Source organism: Aotus nancymaae, unplaced genomic scaffold, assembly GCF_030222135.1.
Source record: "Aotus nancymaae isolate 86718 unplaced genomic scaffold, 86718_ANA_hifiasm-v0.15.2.pri h1tg000014l, whole genome shotgun sequence".
NCBI lineage: Eukaryota > Metazoa > Chordata > Mammalia > Primates > Aotidae > Aotus > Aotus nancymaae.
In genome coordinates this window covers 103,706,179-103,719,354 of record NW_026988425.1, presented here as the reverse complement: position 1 = coordinate 103,719,354, position 13,176 = coordinate 103,706,179, and the positions used below count along the sequence as shown (strand labels likewise).

Sequence of the window (13,176 nt, the reverse complement as noted above, 5' to 3'; positions counted from 1 at the left end):
CTTTGGTAAAGTTTTGATATCATTATTATCATTAGTGATAATGATGTGCAGAAACATTTAATGAGAAGGAAATCCTTTCCCCTGCCCAGGAATTTTTTTTAGATCCCCTGTGTCCCAATATGGCACTGTAATTTCACAATGTGGATTACTTTTCTGTTCCAAAATTTCTTTCTGATAAAATGTCTATTCTCTGATTGAGCCACTAGTCTACTTTATTCTACGTCTGTAAATCCAAATATTATAACATTGACAGAACAGCTTGTTATTTCCTCTCTGGGAATTGTGATCTCTCAATTCTTATACGAATTAAACTACTTTCAGTTTTTACAGGTAAAATTATTATTTTAGTGTTTCAATTCTTTAAACTTTGTATTAATTAAAATCTCTCCTCCAAAGATCAGTGCTCAAACCTGAGTAGCAAGAGACAAAAGTCTCCCCAGAGAAAGAAATGCAAATATCATAGGAACTGACAGATTTCAAACAAACAACAAAAATACTTGCATTTTCTGTTTTAACCTCTCATTACTTACTTGAACTCTCTGAACCCATTAATTGACAATAAGTGGACTCAAGCAGGAATGACATTCACAGAAACAAAGAACAAGTGTCAAAAGCAATTTTATTTTTAAACCCTTAAACTTCATTGTCCCTTCAAATCATACTTAATCCTGATTTAGCAGTATGTGGGTGTATGTTTGATATTCAGTGAAAATCAGTTTTTAGAAATTTGTGGGATCAGAATATTTTATTCAGAAGTATGCTTTTTGTGTTATGTTTAAATGGATGGAAAATTATACAGCTTGCTTTGACCACAGAAAAATTGTTAGCATATACTCAAAAGTTTATTCAAAAAACAGTTAAGTATCTTATTGCTTCAAGTAACAGGGCATATAATTCAAAACAGAAATATTGAGAAACCATTTTTATCCTCCCTGAGATATCAAGCTGTTGGAGAATTCCAATGCTGTCATATTTCTTCTCTTCCTTCCTCAGGATGACTTATGTTTCTCTTCATAATTACAGGATAGCAAAAGCAGTTCCCAGCATCATATGCAGACCAACTAGGCAAGTGAAAAGGAGGAATGGCTTTTCTTCCCTTGAGTCTTCTTTACTAAGGGAAGATTTTTCCCAAAACTCATGAGCAAACTTTCCCAAGGAACTCACTGAGTAGAGTCAGGTAATATGACCTTGCCCTAGCTGCAAGGGAGGCTGGGAGAATAAGTTTTGGTATGTTCCATCTTCCTATAAGGGAGATTGGCTTTCTGCCAACAAGGAATAAGAGTTCAAAGTGTAAGATGGCTTTAATGTGTCAGATAATCTAAGGCTGAATAATCTAATGCCTGTTAAATGGATAAACATCATTAAGCATAGTATTCAGTACTAAATACAGATAGTAATTTATTTTAGTGCTACTTCTCTTGTTTTGATTTCATTGAACTCTAGGACAATTTCATGTACTTTAGTAGATTATGAACATTTTAGAAGACCCTGAATAAAAACAGAAATTGAGAATTTATTTTTGTTTTTGAATGACATCCTGTATGATTTATTAAGCTATTTTCTCCAAACCTTAAACCCATTTTTTTGTAGTCCACTTTATGATGCTGATATTGAAATTTCAAGCCACATTTTTCCTTCTCCAGTTGGCTCCGTATTTGGCTCTGCCATGAGAGGGCATGAGGGAGAGAGTGGCAGGCTAGAAGAGGAAGAAGGGATTGCTCCTTTCTGTTTGCTTTCTGAATCTGTTTTTCTGCTTGTTATTCCTGTGTCTCTCTGGAGGCACTCTTTCACCCTGCAGTGGCAGGTGGTTCCAGGAGTAGCAGTTGATTCCCATTTGCAGCTTTCATAACTCTCACATTACCAGTATCAGAGCTTCTCATCAGCAAGACCAGCATTGGCTGCCTGGAGCATCATCCTCAGAGACCTGAGGTCCAGCTTCATGGAAAATTCCTTTGAGGTCCGAAGCACCTACACCAGCCAAACAGTGAGCCCTCTTCACAAGTCCGTAGAGAATCTCCTTCAATCCTCTAAGTTTTAATAATTTTAACCTCTTCATTTTGTTCCCCCAGTCCCAGGGATAGCTGTTTCTTGAAGTTGTCACCTCCACACATAATACCTTAGTTTAGTGTTCCTCATTTGTCTTTTCAGTTTTTCAGTGTCTAGTCATCAATTCATTATCAATTGATTTTCTCTATAAAAAGCTGACTCTTGCTTTTTTAGACAGTGAGTTTACAGGTTAAATTTTTTTTAATCAAAAGGAGCTTTTACAATTTGATCTTTTCTTGCCTCCCTATAATCATATCAATTATATATATACATATATTTCTTTGATGCTCAGATACCATATTGACATTTAAAGGGTTACATGCAACTCTTCACCACCATCATCACAGTCTTTAACTCAATCCTATCTAAAAAGCTATGTTATACAACAGCAAATAGATTTAATAGTTACTCAACCATTTCCTTGTAGTTTTAAAGAAATGCAGTACTGATCAGCCTGGCCTACATAGTGAAATCCCGTCTCTACTAAAATACTAAAATTAGCCAGGCATGGTGTTGTATGACTGTAATCCCAGCTACTCGGGCGGCTGAGGCAGGAGAAATGCTTGAATCCAGGAGCTGGAGGCTGCAGTAAGCCAAGATCACACCAATGCACTCCAGCCTGGGTAACAGAGCAAGACCCTGTCTCAAAACAAAGCAAAGAAAAGAGAAAAGAAAAGCAGTACTATGCTCCATATGTACAAATTTCTCCAAGCTCCAACGTCACACTTTAAAATTAAGACATACAAGAGAGAACTGTGGCTAGAAAAAGAGAAGAAAGGCTGCATCAGTGATGGGTAATGTGGCGGATGATGATGTTTTGGAAAGAGAGAAACCGTCAGGTGTCTGTGGTGACAAAAAAAGAACTGAAGATGGGAGCTGCAGTATTAGATATCAGAGGAGAGGGAATATTCCCTAATTATTCCTACAAGTCCATGGAAAAGGGATTTGACATTGTGCTTCTACAAGACGACCCTTCCAGAATGTCCAGACTGACCTAAACCATTTAACTTGGGACCATTGGAGTTCATTTCAGAAAGAGAAAATACTCAAGAGGACTTAAGGGTCTGCTATCCAGGACTGACTGAATGAATTCCAATCCAAAGAGAAAAACCTCTTTCAAACACACTTTAAAAGTTTAAAAGCTATTTAAAGCCAGAAAAGCAGAAGGAACAAGGTTAAAGTCAGAGAAATACTGTAAAATATGTGGGGCAACAATTAGGATAGAATACTGCGATATGTTACGTAAGGAGTATAATTATACCTGCAACATATTTCCCAAGAACTTTTCAATCTTTAAGGTTTCTGCTTCTGTGCTTTCAACAACCAGCCTAGACATAAGTTATCTAGAGGAAATGTGAGATGTACCACTGATTACTCTGAGTTCCCAGCTGTCCCAATTTTTATAGCTATGTATAGCTATGTAATTGACAATAAACTATTTCATAAATGCCAGCCATTTCTCACAAGTTTTAAATTGCTTTGCTTTATACCTGTGGAACTCTTAGGGAAATTACTTTTTTTATTTAAGTTAACCCTTAATTGCAGTAATCAGAGAAAATCTGATTTTTACAAAGTTTCTTTCAAGGAGCATTTGACTTGAATGTGTTAGCTTAGCTCCTAAACTGGAACTTAGTGACAAAACCCCCAACAATTTCTTTTTAAATGTAGGATTAGCTATAAAATAATTAATTTATCTTTGCAGATCTGAGTCAGAGTTCTAGGAACTCTTATCCTTCTGTTTTATGTGGGGCACCCTATTTGGAATATCCCTGCTTGAACTCTTTTATTTGTTAGTGGGTATAACTCTAAGAGGTGGAAAATTCTGATGCTGAGAACATCTATTTTTTACTAATTGAATAAGCGAGTTTCCCAGTCAGCTACATAAGGTATTACTAAATTGTAGCATTCCCACTGTGATAAGCCTTAAGAATGAAGAGCTGATCTGAATGAATGAAGTCAAAGAAAGAACCTACCGAAGAAGGTGAGTTTTGAATGACAGGAAAGAATGAAATGGTAGTAAGGAAACAGATAAAGAATCTCACTCATAGAAATAAGTTATAAAACTTTATCTCCTATGAAATGAGTAGAAAAATTATAGTAAAGATGTTTAGTACATGTCTCATCATCCAGAAAGACGAAATATAGAATGATGGCTCTTTCTTCATGTTTTCATCAATTTTCATTCACTTATTCAGTGTTTACTGAGCTCCTACTTTATCATGTACTATTTGGACTCTGGGAATATGAAAGCCAAGAGCACAAAGTTCCTACTTTTATGGAGAGATAATAAACATGAAACAGACAAAATACTGTTCAATTTTAAATAATTGTAAGTGCAAAAAGAAAACCCCACATGGTGATAGAAATGAAGACGACTTGGAGAGGTATTGGTGGTTATTATTTTAGGTACAGTGGTCAGGGAAGGTCTCCCTGGAGAAGTGGCACTTCGGCGGAGACCTGAAAGAAGTAGAGGAGTGAGCTATAGAAATATGTAAAGAAAGAGGGCTCCAGGCAGGGGAATGACAACTACTCTGCGATGGGAATTAACAGACCTTTCTGAGGGTCGGAAAACAAGGCTAGTGTAGCTCATAGTGTAGGTAGTGATGTTGGAACGTTGAGAAGGAACCTGAATATACAGGACATCCTAGGATATGTTAAGGCCTTTTGATTTTACTTTAGATGGGATGCCATTGCTGGTGTAAGCACAGAAAATACATAATTGATTTATGATTTAAATAGTAACTGGCTGAGGTGAGAGGAATGGACTGGAAGTAGGTTTTGTAAGCAGTCTGAGTGAGAGATTATGCAGACTGAAACTAGGGCTATGGCTTAGTGAAGATGAAGAAAAATTGCCAAATTTGGGTTATAATTTGGAGATATACTGACTGGAGCTGTTGATTATTTGGGATTATTTGGATGTAAGGTGAATTCTAGGTTTCAGCAAGCAATAGTTGAATGGTAGTGCCATTTATCAAGATCAAGAAGATGGAGGGAGCCTTATAAAAGTTTTTTTTGCTGTTACCAGTGAGTAAGAGAATCAGGAATATACACCTACTGAAAACAGACAGCTTGAATTACAAAGACGGAAATGTGGGAATGTGAGGAGTGACTAAATTTGGTCATAGAAAAGTTAATTCCTACATGATAAACAAGTAGGGCTTCCGCCAAAATGAAATCACATTCCAAGTGAAATTATGGTTTTGTGACAAACAACAGACTGTCATTCAAAATTGCATCTAGGATGCAATGAAAATTCAGGAATGAAGAGACACATGAAGAAATAGTAAAAGCAAAAAAAAAAAAAAAGCACAAGAATAGATAGTAGAAAAAGGTATGCATTTTGGTGTGGCAGCCTCGTTTAAAGGAAACAATTGCCTTTCCCTTAGAACAACCTCCCTTATCCCCAGTCCTGCCCAGCCACATTTATACTGCACAATTCACACCCCATCCACAGCTGACTGGACTAGGGAAGGAAGCCTGACTCAAGTTGAGCCACGTGTAGCTTCTGTTCTAAAATTCTGAATTAAGATGAAGTGATATTTGTGTTCATTTTGAGTCAGATTTGAGTTTTTACTTTAATATGCTAATAAAGGATGGTTAGGTTGACCATATGTCATTTTGTGAATCTAAGCAGTAGAGAATATTGGTTGGAAGGGAACAGAGGGAAGCAGGTGATGAGAAAAAAGCAGCAGTGGGGAAGGAAAGAGTTCTGACCACTGTCCAGGGTGCTGTCTGGCTTCACATACCTCTGCAGCCTTACAGTACACCCTTCCTGATTGCATGCATTCTGTCACTTGCATATAGAGAAGCAAACGAAGATCACTCAGAAGAATTATTTTGAAGATTACTTCATTTTCAAATGTTTTGCCAGTAGAATAGCATAAAAAGAGGAGAGTGGTAGACTGAGGGGCACATATCCCTCTCCCTCATTGTCACCTTCTCTACCCATTGTCTCATGTGACATCAGAGAATAACGTGCTACTGTCCCAGAAAGGAAAAAAGAAATCTGTTAGACAAAAGTATGTGATAGAACTAGAAACATGAAAAAGTACATGAATCTGGTTGGGTAAATTGCACACACACACATATCACGCTAACTTGAGGATTTATTACCTGTTGTAACTATATACACATACTAAAATTTCAGCACAATTCCTTTTCAAACTTTCTATTGGTATAACATACGAATAGAAAAGTACATGTAAGTGTATTGAACTTTTCTGTGCAATCAGCATGTAGGTCAATGAGTATATTACACAATTTTTTTTTAGTACTTAGCTGGGGTGCAGGTATATCTGCATACATCTACAACATCTAATAATCTAATAAATCTTTAAACGAATGAACTGAGTATGAAGTGGCTTATCCTCTTTTAGCTCTTTCATGAACATTGCTATGATTTCCATAAGTTAACTCATTTACTCTTTTCCACAGTCCCATCAGGTTAATTGCTATGCCTATTTTACAAGAGAAAACTGAGGCTCAAAGATATTTAGTGACATGTCCAAGTTCACACAGCTAAAAACCGAACCTAGCTCTGTCTCATTGCCAAAGTATTCTTAACTGCTATACCAGCTGCCTGACTGATTCAGGTAAAGTGACAGTGGGCTATGGCCAGCAAGTTGACTTGAATAATTTATTATGTATAATAACAAGAAATGAGGTTTTAAAATAGATATTTAAGAAAAGTATAAACCTGCCACTATTATTATTATTAATTTATTTATGATACTTTAAGTTCTGGGATACACATGCAGAACGCACAGGTTTGTTACATAAGTATACATGTGCCATGGTGGTTTGCTGCACCCATCAACCTGTCATCTACATTAGGTATTTCTCCTAATGCTATCCCTCCCCTATCCTCCCACACCCTGACAGGCCCCCGAGTGTGATGTTCCCCTCCCTGTGACCATGTGTTCTCATTGTTCACCTCTCACTTATGAGTGAGAACATGTGGTGGTTGGTTTTCTGTTCCTGTGTTAGTTTGCTGAGAATGATGGTTTCTAGCTTCATCCATGTCCCTGAAAAGGACATGAACTCATCATTTTTCATAGCTGCATCCCATGGTATATATGTGTCACATTTTCTTTATCCAGTCTATCGCTGATGGCATTTAGGTTGGCCCCAAGTCTGCTATTGTTAACAGTGCTGCAATAAAGATACATGTGCATGTGTCTTTATAGTACAAAATAGGAGAAAAATTTTTACAATCTATCCATCTGAAAAAGGGCTAATATCCAGAATCTACAAAGAACTTAAACAAATTTACAAGAAAAAAAAACATCAAAAAGTGGGTGAAGGATATGAACAGACACTTCTCGAAAGAAAACATTTATATGGCCAACAAACATATGAAAAAAAGCTTATCATCACTGGTCATTAGAGAAATGCAAATCAAAACCACAGTGAGATATCATCTCATGCCAGTTAGAATGGCAATCATTAAAAAGTCAGGAAACAACAGATGCTGGAGAGGATGTGGAGAAATAGAAATGCTTTTACACTGTTGGTGGGAGTGTCAATTGGTTCAACAATTGTGGAAGACAGTGTGGCAATTTCCCAAGGATCTAGAACCAGAAATACCATTTGACCCAGTAATTCCATTACTGTGTATATACCCAAAGGATTATAAGTCATTCTACTATAAAACCTGCCATTATAAAATGGAGAAGTAACAAAATAAAAACAGTGATTACAAGAGATGATTCTAGACTTATATATTTAAGAATAGGAATTGCGACTGGGTGCGATGGCTCACACCTGTTATCCCAACACCTTGGGATCTTGAGGTGGGCAGATTTCCAGAGGTCTGGAGTTTGAAACCCACCTGGCTGACATGGTGAAACCCCATCTCTACTTTATACAAAAATTAGCTGGGCATGGTAGTGCACGCCTGTAGTCCCAGCTACTTGGGAGGCTGAGGCAAGGAGAATTGCTTCAACCCGGTAGGTGGAAGTTGCAGTGAGCTGAGATCAAGCCACTGTACTCCAGCCTGGGTGACAGAGCAAGACTCCATTTAAAAAAAAAAAAAAAAAAAAAGAATAGGAATTATAAGCAATTTTAAGTTTATTTTAATTTTAAGGAATTATAAGCAATTTTAAATTATAAACAATTATAAGCTATTTTTTTAAAGCATGCCAGAAATATTCATAGAATGATGGAGAATAGGATTAAGTTTATGCACATTTGAAGAAAGCTTCAACTGAAGTTGGAAAGGTCTATGTAAGAGAAGGAAATGGAAGAGCTGAAACCCATTCCCTAGTGTGCAAACCTAGGCAACCAGAATTGGTAAATGTGTTGTGTGTGATAAAAATCTGAAATGGGGTGGCTATTTGGGTACAGTGAGAAGATGAATTTGATATTCAATATTTATATAATCAGGAGCTGTTTTGGCATCTTCTCCAGGTTTTATTCACTCCCATTTCAAACTTTTCATCCCTCACTGTAGCAAAAAGATCAAAACTTTTTATGGGAAGAAATAATTTGGAAGGACTGGGTTATAAAGCCAATTAAAGTGGGTGTTGATAGGTTAATAACAGATTTGGTTTGATTGGCTATTTCTAGAAGCCTTATGCAAAGGTTTTCAATGATGAAAAGGAAAACTTTTTCATCACTGGTACGTAAGCTAGTTAGATATCAGAGTCATCCCTCCCTCCCTCCTTTCTTTCCTCCTCTCTTTTGTCCTCTCTCCCTCCTTTCCTCTTTCCTTCCCTGCTTCCTGCTTTTGCTGTGGGTAAAACTCATAGGACCTGTGCTTCTGTCACTGTGGCTGATTTCTCAGGGTATTAAATAATGATTTTAGTTAAATAACTAACTCCAAATAATGGAATATACCTCAATTCTAGATAAATTTCATAGATTTGTCTCTTTAACGGATCCTGATAAATATCACCCCTCCTTGGGCCCTGTCTTGATTGTTCAAAGAATAATTTGTTCTGGTTTTATATTCAATAATTGAATCACCAAAGTGTTCCAGCACATATAAGACACCATTAAATATATGGGAAGCTTATAGTCAATTGAGTCTGTTTTATACAAGCAAATATTACCTGCTTAGTACAATCCAAAAGAGCTTCTCAACAGTATATATTTTTGTAAACGTGTATGCATTTAATTCCACCATTAACTTACAAAACTTGTATTCCAATTTAAAATATTAACATATTTATTTCTTGAAAAAAGCTGCTACATTTTTTCTTTCTAATTCACTCATTTCTTGTCTTGAAAGAAAAGTCAATCATCTCTATGCTCCAAGGTCTGTATCACATTCAACCTTCCTCCACATCTCTACCAAATTAAAACACAACAAAAGCAATGAAGAAACAAACTCAAGAATTGAGAAAGAAAGAGTTAAAGAACAACTAAAGGCACCAAAATCTCATTTTGTCTCATAATAATAGAATGGAAATTAATTTAACACACTTGTGGCATTATATAGAGGACTGCATCTTTCAGACTTTGAGTAATCAATAGAAAATATCAGTTTATTCCATACATTTTTTTTTTTTTTGAGAGGGAGTCTCTCTCTGTTGCCAAGGCTGGAGTGCAGTGGCATGATCTTAGCTCACTGCAACCTCCACCTCCTAAGTTCAAGCAATTCTTGTGCATCAGCCTCCAAAGTAGTTGGAATTACAGGTGTGTGCTACCACGTCCAGCTAATTTTTAAATTTTCATTAGAGATGGCATTTCACCACATTGGCAAGGCTGGTCTTGAACTCCTGACTTCAAGTAATCTGCCTGCCTTAGCCTCCCAAAGTGCTGAGATTACAGGGTTGAGCCACCATGCACAGCTTGCTCCACATATTTTCTAATAAATATTTCACACCTTTGTGCTGTAAAATGTACGGTTTATCACAGATACGCATTTCTGAAATAATGACTCTGTAAAAGGAAAAAATGACTAAGAGTTACACCATTGCTGTTACTTCATACTTACAGCGACTGCCTCCAGGATTTGTTTAACAGCATCTGCAGCATCTCGCTCACTGTAATATCCCTTTTCCACAATCCTGGAAAAAAAAGAAAGGAAATGCTTCTCAAGCACATTCATTCAGAAGAGTGGATATTAAAAGAAGTAAATTAATGTTAAAGATGGTCCATGTAAACAATTGAAACAAGCTACCCTACTACCATGGGAAAGATTTCTACAACCTGACACTCTAAAAATCTTTTGAGTTTACCTCGGAAAATGAAATGATTTTATTTTTCCTTGGCTTGAACTATCCATCACATTTGAAATAAAACACTTTGTCTGCTTTAAACTTTGTATTGCAAATCATTCTAAACATACGCCAGTAAATATTATACAATGAAACAACTCCATGTGATTGTCAGGTAGCTTTAACTAAAAATTGATGAACAGTTTTATCTGCTTAATTACTTCTTCTCCTTCTTCATTATGTGAAAGCAAGCATCAGACTTTATATAATTTCATTTCTAAATATTTAAGGAGGTATCTCTAAAAGATAAGGGACCTTCTAAAAATCATAATCATAATACCAATATCATATCTATAATAATTCCTTAATATTATCAAATACGCAGTGTTTCAAATTTCCAATTGAGACATGTTAAATTTTGTTTGTTTGAATCAGTATCCGAATAAGGTACATGAAACTTGACTGGTTGGGATATCTCTTATTCTTTTTTAACCTGTAGTTTTTTTTTCTCTCTCTCTTCTCCCTCAACCCTCTTTCTCTTCCTTCATCTTTTCCTTCTCCATTGCTGTTTCATTTTTGCAATGTTTCTTTTCTGAAAGCTGGTCACTTGTTCTTGAGTTTCCCTGTTTGACAATGTGATTCTTTTTTTGTAAAACCTTTTAAGTTTGGGGGTACATGAGCAAGTTTGTTACATACATAAACTTGTGTCATGGGGATTTGTTGTACAGATTATTTCATCACTCAGGTATTAAGCCTAGTACCAGTAAGTTATTTTTCCTGATCTTCTCTCTCCTTCCTCCCACTCTCCACCCTCCTATTGGCTTCAGTGTGTGTTGTTCCTCTCTATATATCCATGTATGCTCATCATTTAGCTCCCACTTATAAGTGAGAACGTGCGGTATTTGGTTTTCTGTTCCTGCATTAGTTTGGTAAGAAAAATGGCCTCCAGTTCCATCCATGTCCTGTAAAGGACATGATCTCATTCCTTTTATATAGCTGGATAGTATTCCATGGTGTAAATGTACATTTTCTTTATTCAATCTGAATCTAATCAAGACCCTAGCACTATCTATTAATTAAAAAAAAAAATAGGGCAGAGAATTAGCTCCAAAGACATCAAGGGGATAGAATCAGGATTACATTTCATTCTATAACCTTGATGTCTTTGGAGCTATTTCTCTGCCCTCTCTATTTTTTATTAATGGATAGTGTTACGATCTTGATTAGATGAAGGTTGAATTTTTAGCAAATACACTTTATAGGTAATATTGTGTATTTTCACAGAAGACACATGTTCAATTATGCTCCATTTCGTGTTGTTAATGGTAATTATCAATGCCTAGATCCATCAAGTCATATTAGCAGTTTCAAGTTGGTAAAATCTCTCATTGCTTCTTCTCTGTTAGCTAAAAATTTTCTAATAATACAATTCTTTTAGGAAAGAAGGGATATATTATTTTTATAACTTACCACTTTTCAAAATAATGAGTTTATTCACCAACATTTTCAATGACCAATTAGTGTTTCTGTTCATTTTTTGGTATCATTTTGAAAGTATGAATTTAACCATATTTGATATGTTTCAATCTGCTCTAGCCATTCCTGGGTCAGTAGTAGTCTATGCAAGTTGGCTTTTGAAGTCTTTGGTGGTTCTTTTTCTAACCAGTATAATAACATACTTTAGGCTTATTTTGAAATTTGTTGCCTTAGACCTGGAATAAGTCATTGTCTCCTAGAAGTACAATTTCTTCTTAGTGGCAGATAGTAGTATTTTTCTAATTTTACATTTTATCCTTCAATTAAAAAATAAAAAGATATATATATGTACATATGTTCATATTCCCCCATTTCTTAGACAAACAATAACATCATATTAATATGTATAAAATGTTTTATATATTTTTTACTATGTAGTCCATTTTATTTTCCTCTTTAATTTTAATTTTCTTTTGCATTTAGGAGTGTTTATATTTTTGTTCTAATATCTTGCACATTAGTTTCTTCTTTTTTGGTTTGTTCTGTACTCTTAGCAATATTGACATTAACTAGCAGATATGATCTGGGTTTTTTGGATTTGTGTCCCCACCCAAATCTCATGTCAAATTGGAGGAGGGGCCTGGTGGGAAGTGATTGGATCATGGGGATGAATTTCTCCCTTGCCATTTTCATGCCTGAGTGAGTCCTCATGAGATCTCATGGTTTAAAAGTGTGTGGAACTTCCCTTTTTGTGCTCTGTCTTGCTCTGCCATGGGAAGATGTGGCTTGCTTCCCTTTCACCTTCTGCCATGATGGTAAGTTTTCTGAGATCTTTCCAGCCATGCAGAACTGAGAGTCAATTAAACATCTTTTCTTTATAAATCATCCAGTCTCAGGTAGTTCTTTACAGCGTGTGAGAATGAACTAATATACTATCAATCCAACCAGTATGAACTTACAATACAGATATAATATACAGCCATCAAAAATTGAGAAGAAATAAGAACAGCTTGAAAAAAGATAAACTTCTTGATTGCTGTATAATTAGCAACAAGTAAAAGAATATGATTTCAAAGTAATAGGAGTGAGGAAAGGGAGCCTCATTATCTTAAGTAGGTGACAATTTTCTTATGATACAAGATGTGATTTTCAGAAAATCTGACAGCAGTCTGATTTTCTCTAAATAATTGACTTGCTCTTTTTGCATGAATGTGGGCAAAGAATTTTTATTTTAATTTAAAGACTTTTAAGACATGTTTTACGAGAAACGTGGTTATTCTAGGTTGAGTTATTCAGATTTGCGGCATAATCTTTCAATTTAGAGTGTTTTTATCATTCTTTTTAAATTTCAGGAATATTTTCTTGAAGTAGAATGTTCTCTATTCGTTTTCTTCCATGGTTTTCTTATTTGGGGTGTGCAATTATACATATGTAAGGATTTTTCTACCTTTGATTTATATTGTTGCTCTACAGTTTTCTTATTTTTAGCTTA

General features: G+C 35.6%; 1 protein-coding gene across 4 annotated transcripts in view; it reads right to left on the bottom strand.

The window, feature by feature from the left end:
- The window catches only part of CAMK4 (calcium/calmodulin dependent protein kinase IV), a 253,623-nt gene that overhangs the window by 78,387 nt on the left and 162,060 nt on the right, over nucleotides 1-13,176 (bottom strand). For all 4 annotated transcript variants that reach the window (XM_012473933.3, XM_064376208.1, XM_012473934.3 and 1 more), the window contains exon 5: nucleotides 9,986-10,058. In XM_012473933.3, coding sequence (XP_012329356.2) covers nucleotides 9,986-10,058 — 73 coding nt within the window. The remainder of the gene's footprint in view (nucleotides 1-9,985; nucleotides 10,059-13,176) is intronic.